This window comes from Clavelina lepadiformis, chromosome 3, assembly GCF_947623445.1.
Source record: "Clavelina lepadiformis chromosome 3, kaClaLepa1.1, whole genome shotgun sequence".
Lineage (NCBI taxonomy): Eukaryota > Metazoa > Chordata > Ascidiacea > Aplousobranchia > Clavelinidae > Clavelina > Clavelina lepadiformis.
In genome coordinates, this window is record NC_135242.1 from 6,703,622 (window position 1) to 6,718,856 (window position 15,235).

At 35.2% G+C, this 15,235-nt stretch overlaps 2 protein-coding genes across 3 annotated transcripts; one reads left to right on the top strand and one right to left on the bottom strand.

The window, feature by feature from the left end:
• The first annotated feature begins 1,847 nt into the window (after positions 1-1,847).
• On the top strand, positions 1,848-10,098 carry LOC143449125 (axonemal dynein light chain domain-containing protein 1-like). Its single transcript, XM_076949206.1, has 26 exons — positions 1,848-2,096; positions 2,447-2,595; positions 2,842-3,063; positions 3,376-3,555; positions 3,840-3,989; positions 4,177-4,263; positions 4,376-4,488; positions 4,585-4,669; positions 4,845-4,985; positions 5,159-5,322; positions 5,390-5,484; positions 5,697-5,794; positions 5,905-6,032; positions 6,357-6,463; positions 6,633-6,716; positions 6,875-7,007; positions 7,081-7,174; positions 7,507-7,700; positions 7,942-8,038; positions 8,117-8,275; positions 8,391-8,477; positions 8,632-8,668; positions 8,820-9,036; positions 9,309-9,408; positions 9,566-9,673; positions 9,765-10,098. The coding sequence occupies exons 1-26, from the start codon at positions 1,979-1,981 to the stop codon at positions 9,864-9,866; spliced, it is 3,249 nt and encodes a 1,082-aa protein (XP_076805321.1). The 5' UTR covers positions 1,848-1,978; the 3' UTR covers positions 9,867-10,098.
• A 1,935-nt stretch (positions 10,099-12,033) lies between these two features.
• Positions 12,034-15,198, bottom strand: LOC143449131 (adhesion G-protein coupled receptor G2-like). 2 transcript variants are annotated; one of them, XM_076949214.1, is made up of 8 exons: positions 14,895-15,197; positions 14,601-14,720; positions 14,288-14,425; positions 14,057-14,166; positions 13,747-13,954; positions 13,419-13,557; positions 12,975-13,315; positions 12,034-12,816 (listed from the first exon to the last, which is right to left on the bottom strand). In XM_076949214.1, exons 2-8 carry the CDS (start codon positions 14,634-14,636, stop codon positions 12,628-12,630), a joined length of 1,161 nt encoding a protein of 386 aa, XP_076805329.1. In that variant the 5' UTR covers positions 14,637-14,720; positions 14,895-15,197; the 3' UTR covers positions 12,034-12,627. The 2 variants fall into 2 exon arrangements, with proteins under 2 accessions (XP_076805329.1, XP_076805330.1); XM_076949215.1 differs by having other exon boundaries at positions 14,601-15,198.
• Positions 15,199-15,235: the final 37 nt, after the last annotated feature.

Below are 15,235 nucleotides of genomic sequence, written 5' to 3' on the forward strand. Positions count from 1 at the left end.
GGTACCTTTCATAGCTATTGGTATAGTCCGGCTAGGTTAGGTTACAGTCGGACTGCAGAGTATGGCCGTTTTCAGTGACATTTTAGGTTTGCCAAACAACCAAAAATGATAACTACGGTGCGCAAAAATACTCAAATACAATGGAAGCGAAAACTTAAGTGCACGATTACACAGTAATGTACACAGTTTGACTTATTCAATTTTTAAGAAAATTGAAAATTGAGTACACAGAAGTTTTGGCCAAGTCATTACGTGCAAAATAGTGCACTGTAAGTGCAGCACCAAAGCTCATGAAAAGCAGTGTTGAGTGTGCCTATGCGAACTTCTGCAGTCTGGGGCTTTAGGCTATTTTACGTGTACTTCATTCTTCCCCAGCTCAGTTGGCACATTTTTTTTTCCATTTTAAGAGTAATCTGCAAAGATTCTTTGTTGGCACCTCAGTTATTGCTGCCTTTTCTTATTTCATGCCTTCACAACGTTTTTATATACAAAAATACTGTGACTCTTTCTAATTAATCATTGACTATGGAAAGCGAAAAGTATGCTCACAAACAATCAACACACGAGAAAAAGCAGCAAAACCTTGAGCCTCTATAGCATATGAAAAGCTTGCATTTTTGCACAGGGAGATTTTCGTCAAAAAGTAGGGTTTGTATTTTACTTCACACCAATATTAGAACTCTAATTATTTTCCGCTGCAATTAAACCTAGCTTAGCCTAATTTTTAATTCAAGGAATGGAGATGATTCAAAAGCTGTTGGCTTGCATTTGCATTTTTTGCATGCTTTTTTCTTGTGAGATGATTTCATTATGCCATGCCAGAAAGGCTTAAACTAATATTTACGCCAGAGGTGTAACAATAATTGCTCCTTCGTAATGCCGGACATCTCCAACATATATTACAATCTTTCCACACAAGGCCTTGGGGGCTTAAAATGTGCAGTGTGTAAAGTTGTGTCATGCTACAACGAAGAAAGGTTATCATGGCTACCAAACCTTGGCTACTTAACAAACATAGCTTACGCATTTTGCATTAGTAACGTTGCATGGTGGACTTGGTAGCGCACCAATCTAGCTAACTGGTCACACTGAAATGTAAGAGTACAAATGATGATCGTTGTTCAGTTGTTTTTCAACTTAAATTGAGTTCAAAACAGAGAGTTCAACAAAACAACAAAATGTTATTGCTTGTTTTTTCTGGTTTATAATAGTTTATCATATATACAGCCAGATAAAGATTGTGACTTAGTCTACATATAAATGTGATAGTGATTTCAGTTGTGCACCAGTCATGAAATAAAACATTAGACTTAAATGTAAATGTTTCAAGCTTTGAACTCTGGCCATAGTGGAAAATATGGCTGCTACATGTACGATTTCTCTTCGAAAAATCTTGCACTTTCCAGTCGGGAAGTTGTCAGTGACCTACTGATTACTAGGTCACAATACTTTTTGATGGCAAATGACCCTTGTGACCACAAAAGTTATCCCACTTAATTATGTACAACAGTCACTTAATTTTCTTTAGAAAATTACAATCACTTTGTTATGGATTTGGTGTTATCAAACAGTGATCAGCATTTCATTAACTTCACTAATCTACAAGTACCAATATACCAGTTTGACATGGTTTATGTCCGATATCAGAATGTTGATGCTTAAAAATTACTGGTACCGGTATTATTGTGTAAAAAATTGTTGCATACACACAGTAATGTGAGCAATTAAACTTTAAACATAAGTATCTAGTACAGATAAAAATAAATCAGGCTTTACTCTTTGAGTAGCTGATGTCGCAATTGCAACACAATATATCTTCAATGTATCACTATTGTTATTTCAGCAACGTATTAAGCATAGAAACAGCTCCAAAAATAATATCATGCATAGCTTTTAAATACTGGTATGGCAAGTGTTTTTTTGATTTGAAAACTACTGGTACACCAATCGTTTTGGATTTATACTTTATAAATTCCCAATGAGCATTCAAGCATCTCGACAAACTGCAGATAAGCAACTTAGTGTGACTCTGCAAAATGAAAACACACCTCCTGATGATGGGGATATGTCAATGCAACCATATGACGAGAATTTTGGTACAGTGAAGTTTTTCTGTGCAATTTTATATTATTGTTTATTAGAGTGCAAGTAGGTATTCAAATATTAAGTACATTACGTGCCTGTGTATTTTTGCAAATTATGTCGGCCGATACCTTATGATATACAATAACGTTGCATACATTGAATATTATATAAAAGTCTTTTTTGCATAAGAAGATCAATTTAAATTTTGACAATGTGGTTGATATCTATAGTGTGGATGTGGTACATTGCCATTTACTCACATTTGAGGCAGCATTATGTAGTTAACACAGCCTGAAAACCACAAAATTATAAACCGAGTTATAACAGCCAGTTAGTACATTACATTTTCTTATTACAACAGATGGGAAAAAAGCTCTTGCTGTGCAGAATGAAATGATACCAGATGAACTTTTGTTTGCTTTGACCGAGTCTGAACAGGACTCTTCATATCACAAAGAAAACAAGCTTGGACCTGTTAGAGACAAGAAAACTCCTGAAAAATTACGCATGGTTGGTGTGGTATAATCTTAGCATTTGTATAGGATTGTTTATTAATAATTCTTTTTAAGTTTTTAGCTTGTTATGCGAAAGTTTTGTTTTCACAGCCTTTACATCTTCTGGTTAAATGCAGTTAAATGAATGTCTCAGCAGTTTATTTACATGTTGTTTGTGTTGACTGACAACATCAAAATAAAAAAGTATAACTCCATATTGGTACATTAACGGCCAATGTTTATATAAAGTTTTCTTCTGCAGGCACTTAAAAAAAGTCCCCCAGCTAATGTGTGGCATCATAAAAGCAGACGGACACAGTTTAGGCATCTCACAGATTTTCCACGCTCACTGGGAAAGGGCATTGGCACTCGTGATGTTTCATTCCTGTATGATGTTGCAACCCAGCCAACACCAAAACCGTCTCCAGCAAGTAGATTTGACAAAAGTGCTATTCGATTGGAGGCTTCACAGCAGGCTATTGGGGTAGGTCATCAAAAGTGCACTTTTATAAGAGTAGTTTTTTGTGTGCTTAATATATGATTTATACGTTATCTCATTTATACATTAAATATATTCTTTTAAATCTTTCAGAAGTTTACCAGAAAAATTGGTGCTTCCAGTTAAACAAATTATTACAATATGCTTCTTATTTTGCTCAGTGCAATGGGTATTTGCATTTGCAGTAATTATTTGAGTCATAAGATGCACAGATTTATGCTGATGTAGTAGAAATGTTAGTGCCCACAACAAAATTTTACCAGTTTATTAAATTCGATTTTAATTATTCTGTTTCAGACTCGAAGCTCTGGAAAACTCGCTGTTCCTGACAGCATAATACCAGAAGAGTATCATATCGTAAAATCAAAGGCAGTACTGGGACTTGAATATATTGATGAGGATTTAACAACTAAACTTGCTGATCGCGAGCAAACTCTTCGCTTGTTTCCGTCCCTTTTACCAACTAAACGATTTGAGGTAAGCCTTTATCAGTCATGCTGAAAGTCGTGGATGGGTATTCACTGTTTGTTGTACATCAATTTCAAACCTGTTATCGATAAACACGCAGTGTTGTAGACTCATTTGGTGTAGCAGACGCTCAAACACATACATATTGTGCACACTTGATAAAACACAAATACATAATAATGACCAGTTTATTATGCGCAAGCCAAGTGCAGACATGCTGGTTAAATGTTTGATTTTCTAAGATGTGACAATTTCGTTTGAAAAATTGTCACAAGCAATCAATGTCACCACAGGTTATACAACTGCTTCAAACCTTGGATGCCATGCTTGAACAAAGTGGTGTTGAAGATGAAAGTGTGGAAGTTAAGGGTCCAACGCAAATACACAATCTTCTAGAACTTATTAAAAAAGAACAAAACATTTATGACTTGGTGTTTAGTGAGGTAAATGTACTGTTAGACACTTAAATTTCAAATTAAGAACATAAATACATTGTTTGTCATACAGAAGTTTTAGGTTGTGTAACGTTTCATAAATGAACTATTTGTTCTAGCAAACAATTTATTACAGAATATAATTAATGCCATATTGACCACATGGTGAGTTTAAGATGATTTTATCTTATGAAAGGTTATCAGACAAGTCAGCATTGAGTGTGTTGAAAGAGGTCAACTGCTTTCAAAACTAAGACAAAAATATGCTGAAATTTTGAGTAAGGTAAACTACGCAAATAATAGTATATTGCCCTGTTATATTTTTGGTCATGTAAGTGGAGATTAGTTTTATTGCTTAAACCCTTAACAGAGAATAAGAAGTAATGTTTCTTTAGGTTCCTCGTCAAATAAAAAGTCTTCATGCAGAAGTAATAGCTCAAAGATCATTGGATAGAAGACTGACTGAGGAACTTCTTCGATTTAAATCGTCTATAACGTTTCTAACTACGTAAGTCAAAAAGTATAAATTGGTCTATGTTTAGTTACTGTTACTTTTGTAATCACATGAAATGTGTCATTGATGAAATATTTTGAAACCATTTAGTGAATTACAAACTGTACGTGAACATGACAAACAAGTAACAAAAGATGCAGCAACAGCAGAAGAAGAACTTTCCAAAGCATTGAAGGTACATTTGACTTACTAAGAACACTTTTTGTTATTTTGTGACTTTTTTTCCATTTTTTCAATTTGTTGATACTTTTACGTGGGTCTATTTGGAATTTGTTTTGTTTTTCCTTTGTTGTTACAGTAGCTGACTTATATATTTTAAACTTTTCCTTTATTCCTTTAACTTGTGACAGGAATCACAAACCAATGCCAATTTAGTTGATGAATATCATGAACTGTACGAGTTACAAAGACGCAGGTTGGAGTCAAGTGTGGCATCATTGACTGCTGAACGAGATTTGTGGAGCAATGCTGCTTACAGTTTGTCTCACAAGGTGCGCTGAAGCTGACAGTTATCACTTTTATTCTGCTTCAAATCAGGAAATGATATTAGGCAATGAATAAACCGTATCTGTCACTTTGCATACTTCTGTACTTTTAAGATTTTTTACCTCTTTGATATTATTCTTCTTTCTTATGCTTGTAAGACTATTTCGGTTCATTCTAGATCACCACATTGAACTCTTTAACTACAGCAAAACGACTTCATGTGAGTGAAAAGGCATGGTCAAAATTGTCAAACCATTTCACTGTAATGTTAAGTGACCATGACAGCCAATGTCTCAGTGCAATTCAGAGGCACGTTGAAGAATGGAGAAAGCTGATGTTTCAGTAAGATAGATTTTCAATGCAATGCATGTAACACCAACATGCATTCGGTTAATTGTTCATTCTTCAGCTTTAATCAGAGTTTGGAGTCTGCCGATAAGCACACAATAGACACCTTGTTGGCTGTAAAGAATGGAATGGAAAAGTGGATGAGTACATTTGAAGGTATGTTGTGCAAAAGTTTCTGAAAATCTAATGCAATATGGCTAAAATTTAATGATTTCTCAGAAGATCCTTATTTAAGCTTTTGTGCATGTTTTTATTGATACTGAAGTCTATGAAATCATAAACTGGGAATGACATTAAGTGTACGTATATCTGTGTGTTATCGCCAACCGTGCCAGACTGTTTAGAATATGGTAAAATTTATATGGCAGATACTCTAATGAACAACAATTATGACGTTCGATCAATCAAAATCCCACCAAAGGAAATGGTTCAAAAGTTGTGCGATGACTTGAAGGCCTGGGAAGAAGTAACAAAAAAATTTCATTTTATACATCTGATAATCTTGACATCCTCACTGAACACTAGTTTTTTATTTTGCTTCCACGTCCTAAGAAAAACAAAGTTTGATATTTACAGAAACTCAGTGACGACTCTGAGAGATTTGGTGGTGACTTACTTCTAACCAATCAAGAACAATTGAACCATATGACAAAAGAAGCCCAAGCTTGGACAGAAATTGGCTGGGAGGTTTATCGCCGCCACAAGTGACGACTTATTTGAATTTTTTAAATTCATGGTTTGCTCTATAATTTTCATCTCATATTACGTTTTGTTCTACTTATCTCAATTTTTAACTCTAATAAATATATAATTTTTACATTTGTATGTAACATAAATTGCAATTTTGTTGTGATTACTTTACTTAATCTTAATTTTGATGTATTACATTTAGACCAATTTCCAGTACTAAATATGTAGAATCTTTTGTTCTGAATCTCCGACAAAAATAATGAAGATCTTAGGACAAATTTGTCTTATTTGCGCTGTATTTGTTATTTTCGTTAGCTAATTATATACTTGTACTTTAGAACAGATAATGGCGAGAGCTTTCCACTTTCAAAAACTATGATGAACTTGAATGATACTTTACACAAACTAGTCAAGCAGCTTCAAATAAGAATAAGCGGAGAAAATGGTTGGTGTTTGGTTTTATTTTGATTTGTGTTGATGTTCTGCACTATAATTATAATAGATGTCTAGTATTCTAGTAAAATCAATGCGTTTTTCATGTAAGATACATTATAAAACGTTTTTTTAGGTTCTTTTGATACCATTTGGAATTATAGTTTTTTTACTGCATCCAGGTGTTGCAAAGGGAATGATTAATCTACAAAATAACTTAGATGCTTGGGGGAATAAGCTTATTATGATGCTGCATGGATCGGAAGGTACATCTTCCTAAACAGCGATGCAGCGATCTATGCCAATTATTATTTTACTCTTTATTTTTTGTTATTTACGGATACATATAAATAGTATTTTTTTTCAAATATAGTTTTTCTTTTTCTAATCTCACTTTCACACAGTATTCTTTTTTTCATTATAGTGTTAACTGAAACCGAATGGCTGTTGTTTTACGATCGACTCTCTGAATACATTGCTCTCATCCACGAGACATTGGAATGCATCGGATCGCAACAACGAGATGAGGATAGATTAAATGCAACCTCTCACACACAGTAATTCGTCAGCTTAAATTTGCGGTTTGCGGTTAACTGGATCACGCAGTCAATTAACTATCACACGTTTTAGTATTGCAGTTGAAGACACTATGAAATCGGTTCAAGACTGGATGAAATCTTCTTTGAATCAAATCGAAGCCGAAGATGGAAAACTAATGGCTCAAGTGAGTTTTCTCTTTGCCAAGCTGATTCTTAATACATCTTTAAGTCCTTATATGCCAATTCCGAGAAATGTCAATAAAACCGAAAATTGTCAGTTTGCTGGAACGTGTACGGTATACCTGTATTTTTTGTGTGATAATACTTCCTCTTGTCATAGCTGCCCAGTTTAAGCATTTATATACATTGTAAAGTATGAAACTTCTATGTAAGGTAGTAGCTTCATTTCAATGCTGTATACTGAAATCATTTTCATTAAGTAATTGAGTTATAAGTTATATTTACTTGGGAGAACTAATATTTTATCAGTAATTAATTATGAACTGCATCGTTTCAGGTAACATCAGTACACACGGACATGGTACACTGGATGGTCCAAATGCTACTTCATCTTGCACCAGATCATGAATCAAATCTACGTGATTTTCCTTCTGAAACAAGTTTGGTTACATCTTGCACAGTGGAAGAGTTGACTAGGAAAGCTCGCACAATTGCTGGCCATCTAAGCTCCTTCACTAGTTATTTTTCTGAGTGAGTGAATTAGGACATTTTTTTTGTTCCAAACTACAAACTCTTGATTTTCCGCACCCAGTGCCCATAATGTGTCTAAAGATTTTCAGAAACAGTTTGTTTTTACTTTTAGTAACCTGATTCCTGATAACGTAAATAGAATTTCATTCTATTATACTTATTTAATACTCGTATAGTGCTGTTTCTAATGTTATTATTACTATGCTATTCCCACTATTTGTTTTTTCATCTTTGTGCACAGATGTGGGTCAGGAATTGTCCAATCCACTATGCAAGCAAAAAAAGATCAGGGAGATGACGATGCAGATCATGAGTACAGAGATTTTCTCCGTGTAAAGGTGTAATTTCCTGAAGTGCAATTAACGTACATTTTGCACTGTCCAGTTGCTTGGTTTAAATCAAGTTTTGGTTTTTAGCGTGAGGCAAAGGAATGGATCCACACGAGTGAGCTCTTACTTTCCAGCATAAAGAAAGAGGAGGTGAAGATCTTGGACAAGGTAATTCTCTCAAGACTTCATCTTCCTGAAACAAAAAAACCAACTAGGAGGCGGACCTTGGCAAAGGGATTGCCAGAGGTTTGTTGAGCTTATCATCCCTTTGGTTTTGATTATTTACAAACCTTAAGGAGCTTTACAGCGATTTACTACTTTTCAGTAACTCAGAGAGGATTCATCTAATACTTGTTTTTAGGTTCCTTCGGAAGTGCAGGTGGAAGAAGACGCTGAAAATTCTCAAGAGCAGAAAGTGGAAGATGTACAGGAAGCTGAGAAAATGGAGGTCTTTTGCATTTCGCATTTTAACATGTGTTTAATGTATTAACAAACAGTTATAAGTTATGCTGCGCTTGTGTGTTGCGGATTATGGAAAGGCTCGCACTTTAAAAAACGATTTCAGGCCGATGCTTTACTGTGGTAAATTATTATTTTTGCAGACTGATAACGAACAAAGTATAAGTGAAGCAACGCCAGGTAAAAAATGGCCTGGAACAAGTTGTGTAAAATACACTTTTATACAATAAAGTATGATATATATATACGATATATACGATAAAATTTGATTTTTGATAATATTCAACGGTGGATGTAGTTTCCTTACACATAAAATACGTGTTTGTTGTAGACATAATCCAAATAAATGAGGAATCGGACCACTCTGCTCCCATCTTGCCAGCTCGAATGGAGGTTATTGGCACAGATGAAAATGTTCAGGTTGCTCCCATTCTTGAGGATTCCGGAGAAGAAGGATCCAGTGATCATCTCACTCCACCTTCTTCTTCTCTTACTCAGATTGCCTTTGATGCCATCGCGAAAATGGATCAAGTGCAAGATCAGCTTCTGTGAGTTGTGTTTGTTAGCAAAACAATGAAAGCCCATACTTTGATTTATTTTAAGTTGATAAAAGCCATTTACAGTCTTGTGTGGACCAGTGAAGTTATAACGAGATAATCAAAACTTTGAGATTAGTTAACAAACTTTCCTAAGTCTTTATGTTTCCGATGCTGCCGCAGTTTTTTAATAATATTAAAGCACTTGTCTTTGGATATTTTTTGTTGTGCGAGATTAAGTCTGTTTGATTTCACTTTTAAAACTTTCGTTTTCGCTGATTTAGCGCGACGGAGAAGAGAGCTCAGAAGGCGGAAGAACGAGTGACTAACCTTGAGGAGGATTTGAATTCCGCAAATGAGAAAGTCCGCGCCATGGAGAAGAAGGTGTTGTTGCTTTCGAACATTTTGTTGGAATATGAGCTCTATACTTACTAACTATAAAGTTTTTCTCTGCAGCTACGTAATACATTAACACTTCTTATGCAGCATTTTTTATTTTTTTTTTATAAAAAACCATTTTAATTGAAATTTCCCCGTTCAGATCGCCGCATTAGAAAGCCAGAGTGAGTTGGAACGTAAAGAAAAAGCTGAAGTTGCCAAAGTCCCGAGTCCTTCACCGCAAACTCAAACACCTGCTCCAGTGGATGAGGTAAGGTTGTTGTTGTTACGAGTTTGTGTTACAAAAATTTGTAAAGATTTCCTTTCGTGTGGTATCTGATGGTCATAATCACCCTTTTTAGCCAAAGCCCCCTACAACTTCAAAAAGAAACACTGATACCACTAAAAGGGCGCCGTCTCGAGGTTCACCGGGCGGTAAAAAAAGGACTACAAAAAAGACATAAATTGCTGCGCATGATATGAAATGCACTGTTGTCATTTTATTATTTTTCTTTTTATGTTGTACAAGAAAGTATCTATTTGTGTGGCGTAAATTTATTGCTATGTTCGTCCCCTTAGGCTGGCGGTCGGACTCACTTCTCAGCTACGGCTTTACTTTGTACCGCTTGTTTTTTTTATTTTCTGTCATCTTTGTCGTGTATTTCATAACTAAGAAAGTTTTTTGTCCTAGCGCGACTTCTGTCTGGGCTGGCTTGAAAACTCTAGGTTGTCGCTTCCACTCTCAGCTAAATAACTCATTTTTTAATTGAACAATTACTTTTTATGGTCTTTTGGATCCTCTAAGTTGAGTTGCTATGATAGCCAATTTGTAACGAGTCTCGAAGTAATGAACGTTCCCGGTTTGATTCACTAGTTTCTCACTACGAATGCCTTAAGCGTGTATTCGGCTTGAAATCACTCGTTGTCCTTGGAGCCATTTTCTCGGCTTAAACCTCTTCGTTAAGTTACCGCAGTTCCTGACCATAAGCCACATGCAATTTTTCCTCTGGACTTAAGTCGATTCCGCTCTTTAAGGATGGTATCAAGCTGTATGGGGAGATTTTTATTTGTGCTACATCTTGGAAAAAACAACATATATTTGGAGTTCAGAAAAATAAAGAAAAGGATTTAATAACCTGTGGTGAGGTTTATACCACAAGCCTGAAAAGGTTCAATCACGACATTGATAAGTACATAAAATTTTAGTAAAAAAATAAAAAAAAATTTATTTCAATCTTAAGAGGATAGTGGTTGCATCATGTTAGTTCAATATTGATTGATTGTGGTAGATTCTAAGTGACAGAAATATCGACCATGTTGAGATTTCATCGTTTGTAAAATATCCGTCATGAAGCAAATTAGCATCTGTCTTCTAATTGACATTTTTAACTTAGCCTACTTACGTATAGAATTTCCGTATGTCTGGAATTATGGAAATATTGTCTACGTATAGTCTGGAATTATGGAAATATTGCTTTACCTGTTTTCCTACATTCGTTATTGATTTTAAAAGTGAGTAACAACTCAAGAAATATATTTAGGTCCCATCCCTCTTGAGGTATTGGCCTACCGTGAATTGCTTCGATCGGTTCCTTCAAAGCCCAAGGACCCATGGGAAACTGATAATTTTCTTAAGACAGCAGGAATTAATACTCTTAGGCACAAATTTAACAAACAAAGTTTTCAAGAGAGATCAATCGAAACAAATCGTAAAAATGCATTTATCATAATATGTTGTTACTTTTTGGCTATTTGTAGCCTAGATCTTTCAATATCGTCTAAACCACGGATTAAAACGTAGCTGTTGGCCTACTGACATGGTTTTAACAAGTTTTCCCGGTTTAAAGAAATTGAATTATTTTTTGAAACGCTTAAATAATAAAATCTATTTGAAGAGTGGCGCAGCAACAGAATACGACCATAACAGTGGACGCCATTTCATAATCAAGCTTCAGCAAAGCCAAGCTATCGTACAACTCATAGTCCCTCAGTAGTGGTAGCGGTGCAGTTGGTAGTCAGGACGCCAACGGACACAAGTTACTTGAAGCAGTTTGCACAATACAATAAAGATCCACCGACATCCTTTATGTTTATTTTACCCAGGTAAGTGAGTCATTTATCAAGGGACAACATCCCATATGGATTTAAAGCGCACCGCTCTAACTGACTAATGGTATGGTAATAATCTTTATTGCCTCGGACTGAGGAAAGTCTTTGCACGGTGATGGTAACTCATCGCTCGTGCTCCGGTTACCGAGCTATCCTTGATGCAAGGACTGCCATACATTTTTTATTTTGGCGTTTTGATTTTTATAAAGTATTGATCGAATTTATTACTGACAACCAGGTCCAACGAAAACGAACAAGTGTTGTTAACGCCTTACCCAAGAGCATAACCACGGTATGCCGCCATTGGGTATCGAACACGGGACGCAAGCTTCGTCTTCAAGCTTGTACAAAACCTCTAATGGTAACTTATTAGAAGAAACTGCAACGACAAATTGATTTAAATCCTTACCGTTGTAGGCCTACTAATACTTCTTTTTAGCTGAAATACAAACTAAAAATATTACCGTTCTACACACAGAAGTATCGAATGGTAAATACCTCCACATAACGATGAGGTTATAACATAGACATCTCCTTTACTTCAACAACATGATAGAAAAAAAATACGGCAAAACAACAACAAAAAAGTAGATCCAAACATATCCAAGAAATGAACAAATTTTAAAACTACCTTAAAAATATTAGATACTTGTTAATAAAACCAACATTTTGTGATATAAACCTATATACAGATTTGCAAAAAATACGTCACAAAATACTTATTAAGCCATGCACGAAAAGTTAAATTTGAGATTAGCAAATTTAAAAAATGGTATTTCAAACAAACGCCTATATCCATGAGCCAGTAAAGAACTTGTCTCGAAATTATTTAAGTAGTCTAATGACTTTATAAACAAAAGGAGTTTTTGCTATTCGGTACCGTTACTTCGATCAAACATTTATAATCCAGTTTTAAAAGAAATATCAAAACATAGGCCTACTGCAGAAATATAAGCATGGAATAACAAGCAGAGAACAAAACTTTATATAAGGAAAATAACTCAGAACAAACAATGTTCTAGCAGAACACACACTTAGAAATGATATACTTCTTTATTATTTCTGCATTGGAAGGATACCAAAAAAGCCTTACCACTCTGCAAACTGTTTTCAAAGTTAAGTTTGAAATGTTAAAAGCTCAATCGGTCTGTCTGCTGTCACTTGGTCATCTTGAGTCTTAGATTTCTTTATTTGCTTAAGACAGCAAACATTAGAGAAATAGTTGAATTTCTTCTTCACCGAAGACCACCATGCATTTTTAACCTCTGCATTGTTGATGCAAACAAAATAAACAACCGCAACCCCCTGTGTGGACAGATATTTTTGAAGCATTACTACGTAACCGCATAAAATTACGAGATGATGGGTCTTGGTAAAATCGGCTTAAATTAGAGAGAATTTGGCTAAGTGTAAGTGAACAGTAATTCGTGTAAAAAAAGAAAAAAAACTTCTTATTGCCATACCTGAATTGTGCTTAGTATAACAAAGACCACCCTCATTGTCGTTGAATATATCTCGTTTTCTGCAATAACCATTAAATAAGTGACTGTTGAATCCAGCCCCAATGATATCGACAAAGTTGAAACCATTAACAAATGCTGCTTCATTGTTCTTGGCGGTGTAGAAGATTGAACCTTATTCTTTCGACATACTATCTTTTGTAGAATTATGACAAAACAAATCCAGTTATACAAGAGTATGACGGCAATTGGCAGCAAGAGACCGAAATACAAAGAATAACCTTTGATCAAACATTCTCTGTCATCTACATAGCGAGAAACCACGGATTCAGCGTTGCCAGGGTCTACGAAGAAGTCGGAAAAGATATTTACGTTAGAATACTTTAAAACGTTCAATAGAAATTAAGTTAACTGTCTTCTTCGTAGAGGCCAATATATTTCACCTACCGTGAACGCATAGTGTGCTGCTGATGGATTCTCCAACTCCCAGAGTGATACCAGCAGTGATTGCAGCAGGAATCAAGGGTAGAACGTATGCAAACAAACACGCTTTTGGAAGAAAGCAATGAATATGTGAGCCCAAAACCTGTAAGGTGTATGGAAAATAAGTGATAGAATTGCCCATGTCGCTAATTTGTTAGGTGTTTGTTATTTATGCTCGCCAAGCAATTCCGGTATTAAATACTTATTTGCTGTTGTTCGTAGTTCATTCTTTTCAGTTTTATAAGCACAACCAATTAAAGAATTTCAGAACCTCTCGTAAAATTTTTCTTACCGTTACAAAGGCGCCATAAAGCAGCTTGGCCATAACGGCAAACCACGAGAAACATGCTAAAAGAAAATAATGCAATAGTCCAGCTATAAATCCACACACAATAGGCTTAAGTCTCTGGTCAATTCCTAAAATAAATATCAGATATGTGGTAAACAGGCAAAAGAAAATGTTCGCCAGCACTTTGTATTGTGTTTGCTGTCGCAGCACCCTATAAAGTAAATATTGAGATGTTTACAAAACAAAGCAACTTGGCACACAAGAGCAATAATAGAGAACACAAACATTTTTAAATGCAAACAAATTATCCCACCTGAATGATATCAAAATGATAAAGGTAATGAAATATCCAATAAACTTTAAAGTAGTTCCAATGTAAACAATAATCGAAATGGCAAACACAGCTCTCACTTCTTCACTCTCCTAAGTTTTGAAAAAAGATAATATCCTGCACATAACGTCGTTTTGGGTACTTTATCAATGAAGCTATATGTAGACCTACAGTTTATACTAATTCTATCAACATAACGCCAGAAATACATACCACAAATAAGACAAAATCCCCAACACGACCGCATAAGCATTCTGGGTAATCCGAATTCTGGTTGAGACAGCATCCTTCTAAAACCCATTCTTGGTAATGAGCGTTCCAGTTTTTACAGTATCCTTGCAGCAACTTGTCCTGATTAAAGTAGAAAAGTTCCACATCCACACATACGCATATTAAAGCAATTAGCTATTTTACGTCTTCTCAAAATTGTACATGTGAAAATGAAAATACAAACATAACAGAGCAACATAAAAATTAAGTAATTGATTTGATGGTCATGAATATAACTGTAAGTTTGTTTATTCACAGTAAAAACGTCCAGAGACTGTTTTCCGAAACTCATCTCAGTGGTTAAATATCGGATCGTGAGGCTGTCGGAAACTGAATACACTTGTCCATACGGTTCCCCAATACCAACAGAAACAATCTTTAAACACAGAAACACGTTTACTGTACGGTATATGTTTCAACTCAATGCCTTTAACGTGCTTAACTCAGAAACCTCGTAGAACCCTGAAGCTTAGCACGTCATGCAGTGCTTAAATTAACTCAGTTGAGGCAAAAAATTAGGCTGTTTGATATACTAAGTATACACACTTACCCAGTTAATCTGGTAAGTTTGGGAAAAGAGGGTATTATCTCTGTGCAATATAAACCACACCCGTTTTGAGGGGTGCGTGCCGTTAATTAGGCGAGCTTTTGACGGTAAAATTACTTGCACCGGATAAGTGGGGTTGCTTTCGTAGTCGTCATACACCACCGGTAAAAATTCGAGATTCTCTGTACTTTCATTCACATTGTTAATTTATATACATAATAAAGTTTTAACATGATAATAATAATTTAATGAAGTTGATTAAAATTTTAACCCTTAACTGATTGAATCTATCTGTAAGTAAAAGTGTCGAATTCGTCCACTTTATCTTCGACAAAGCGCTATAC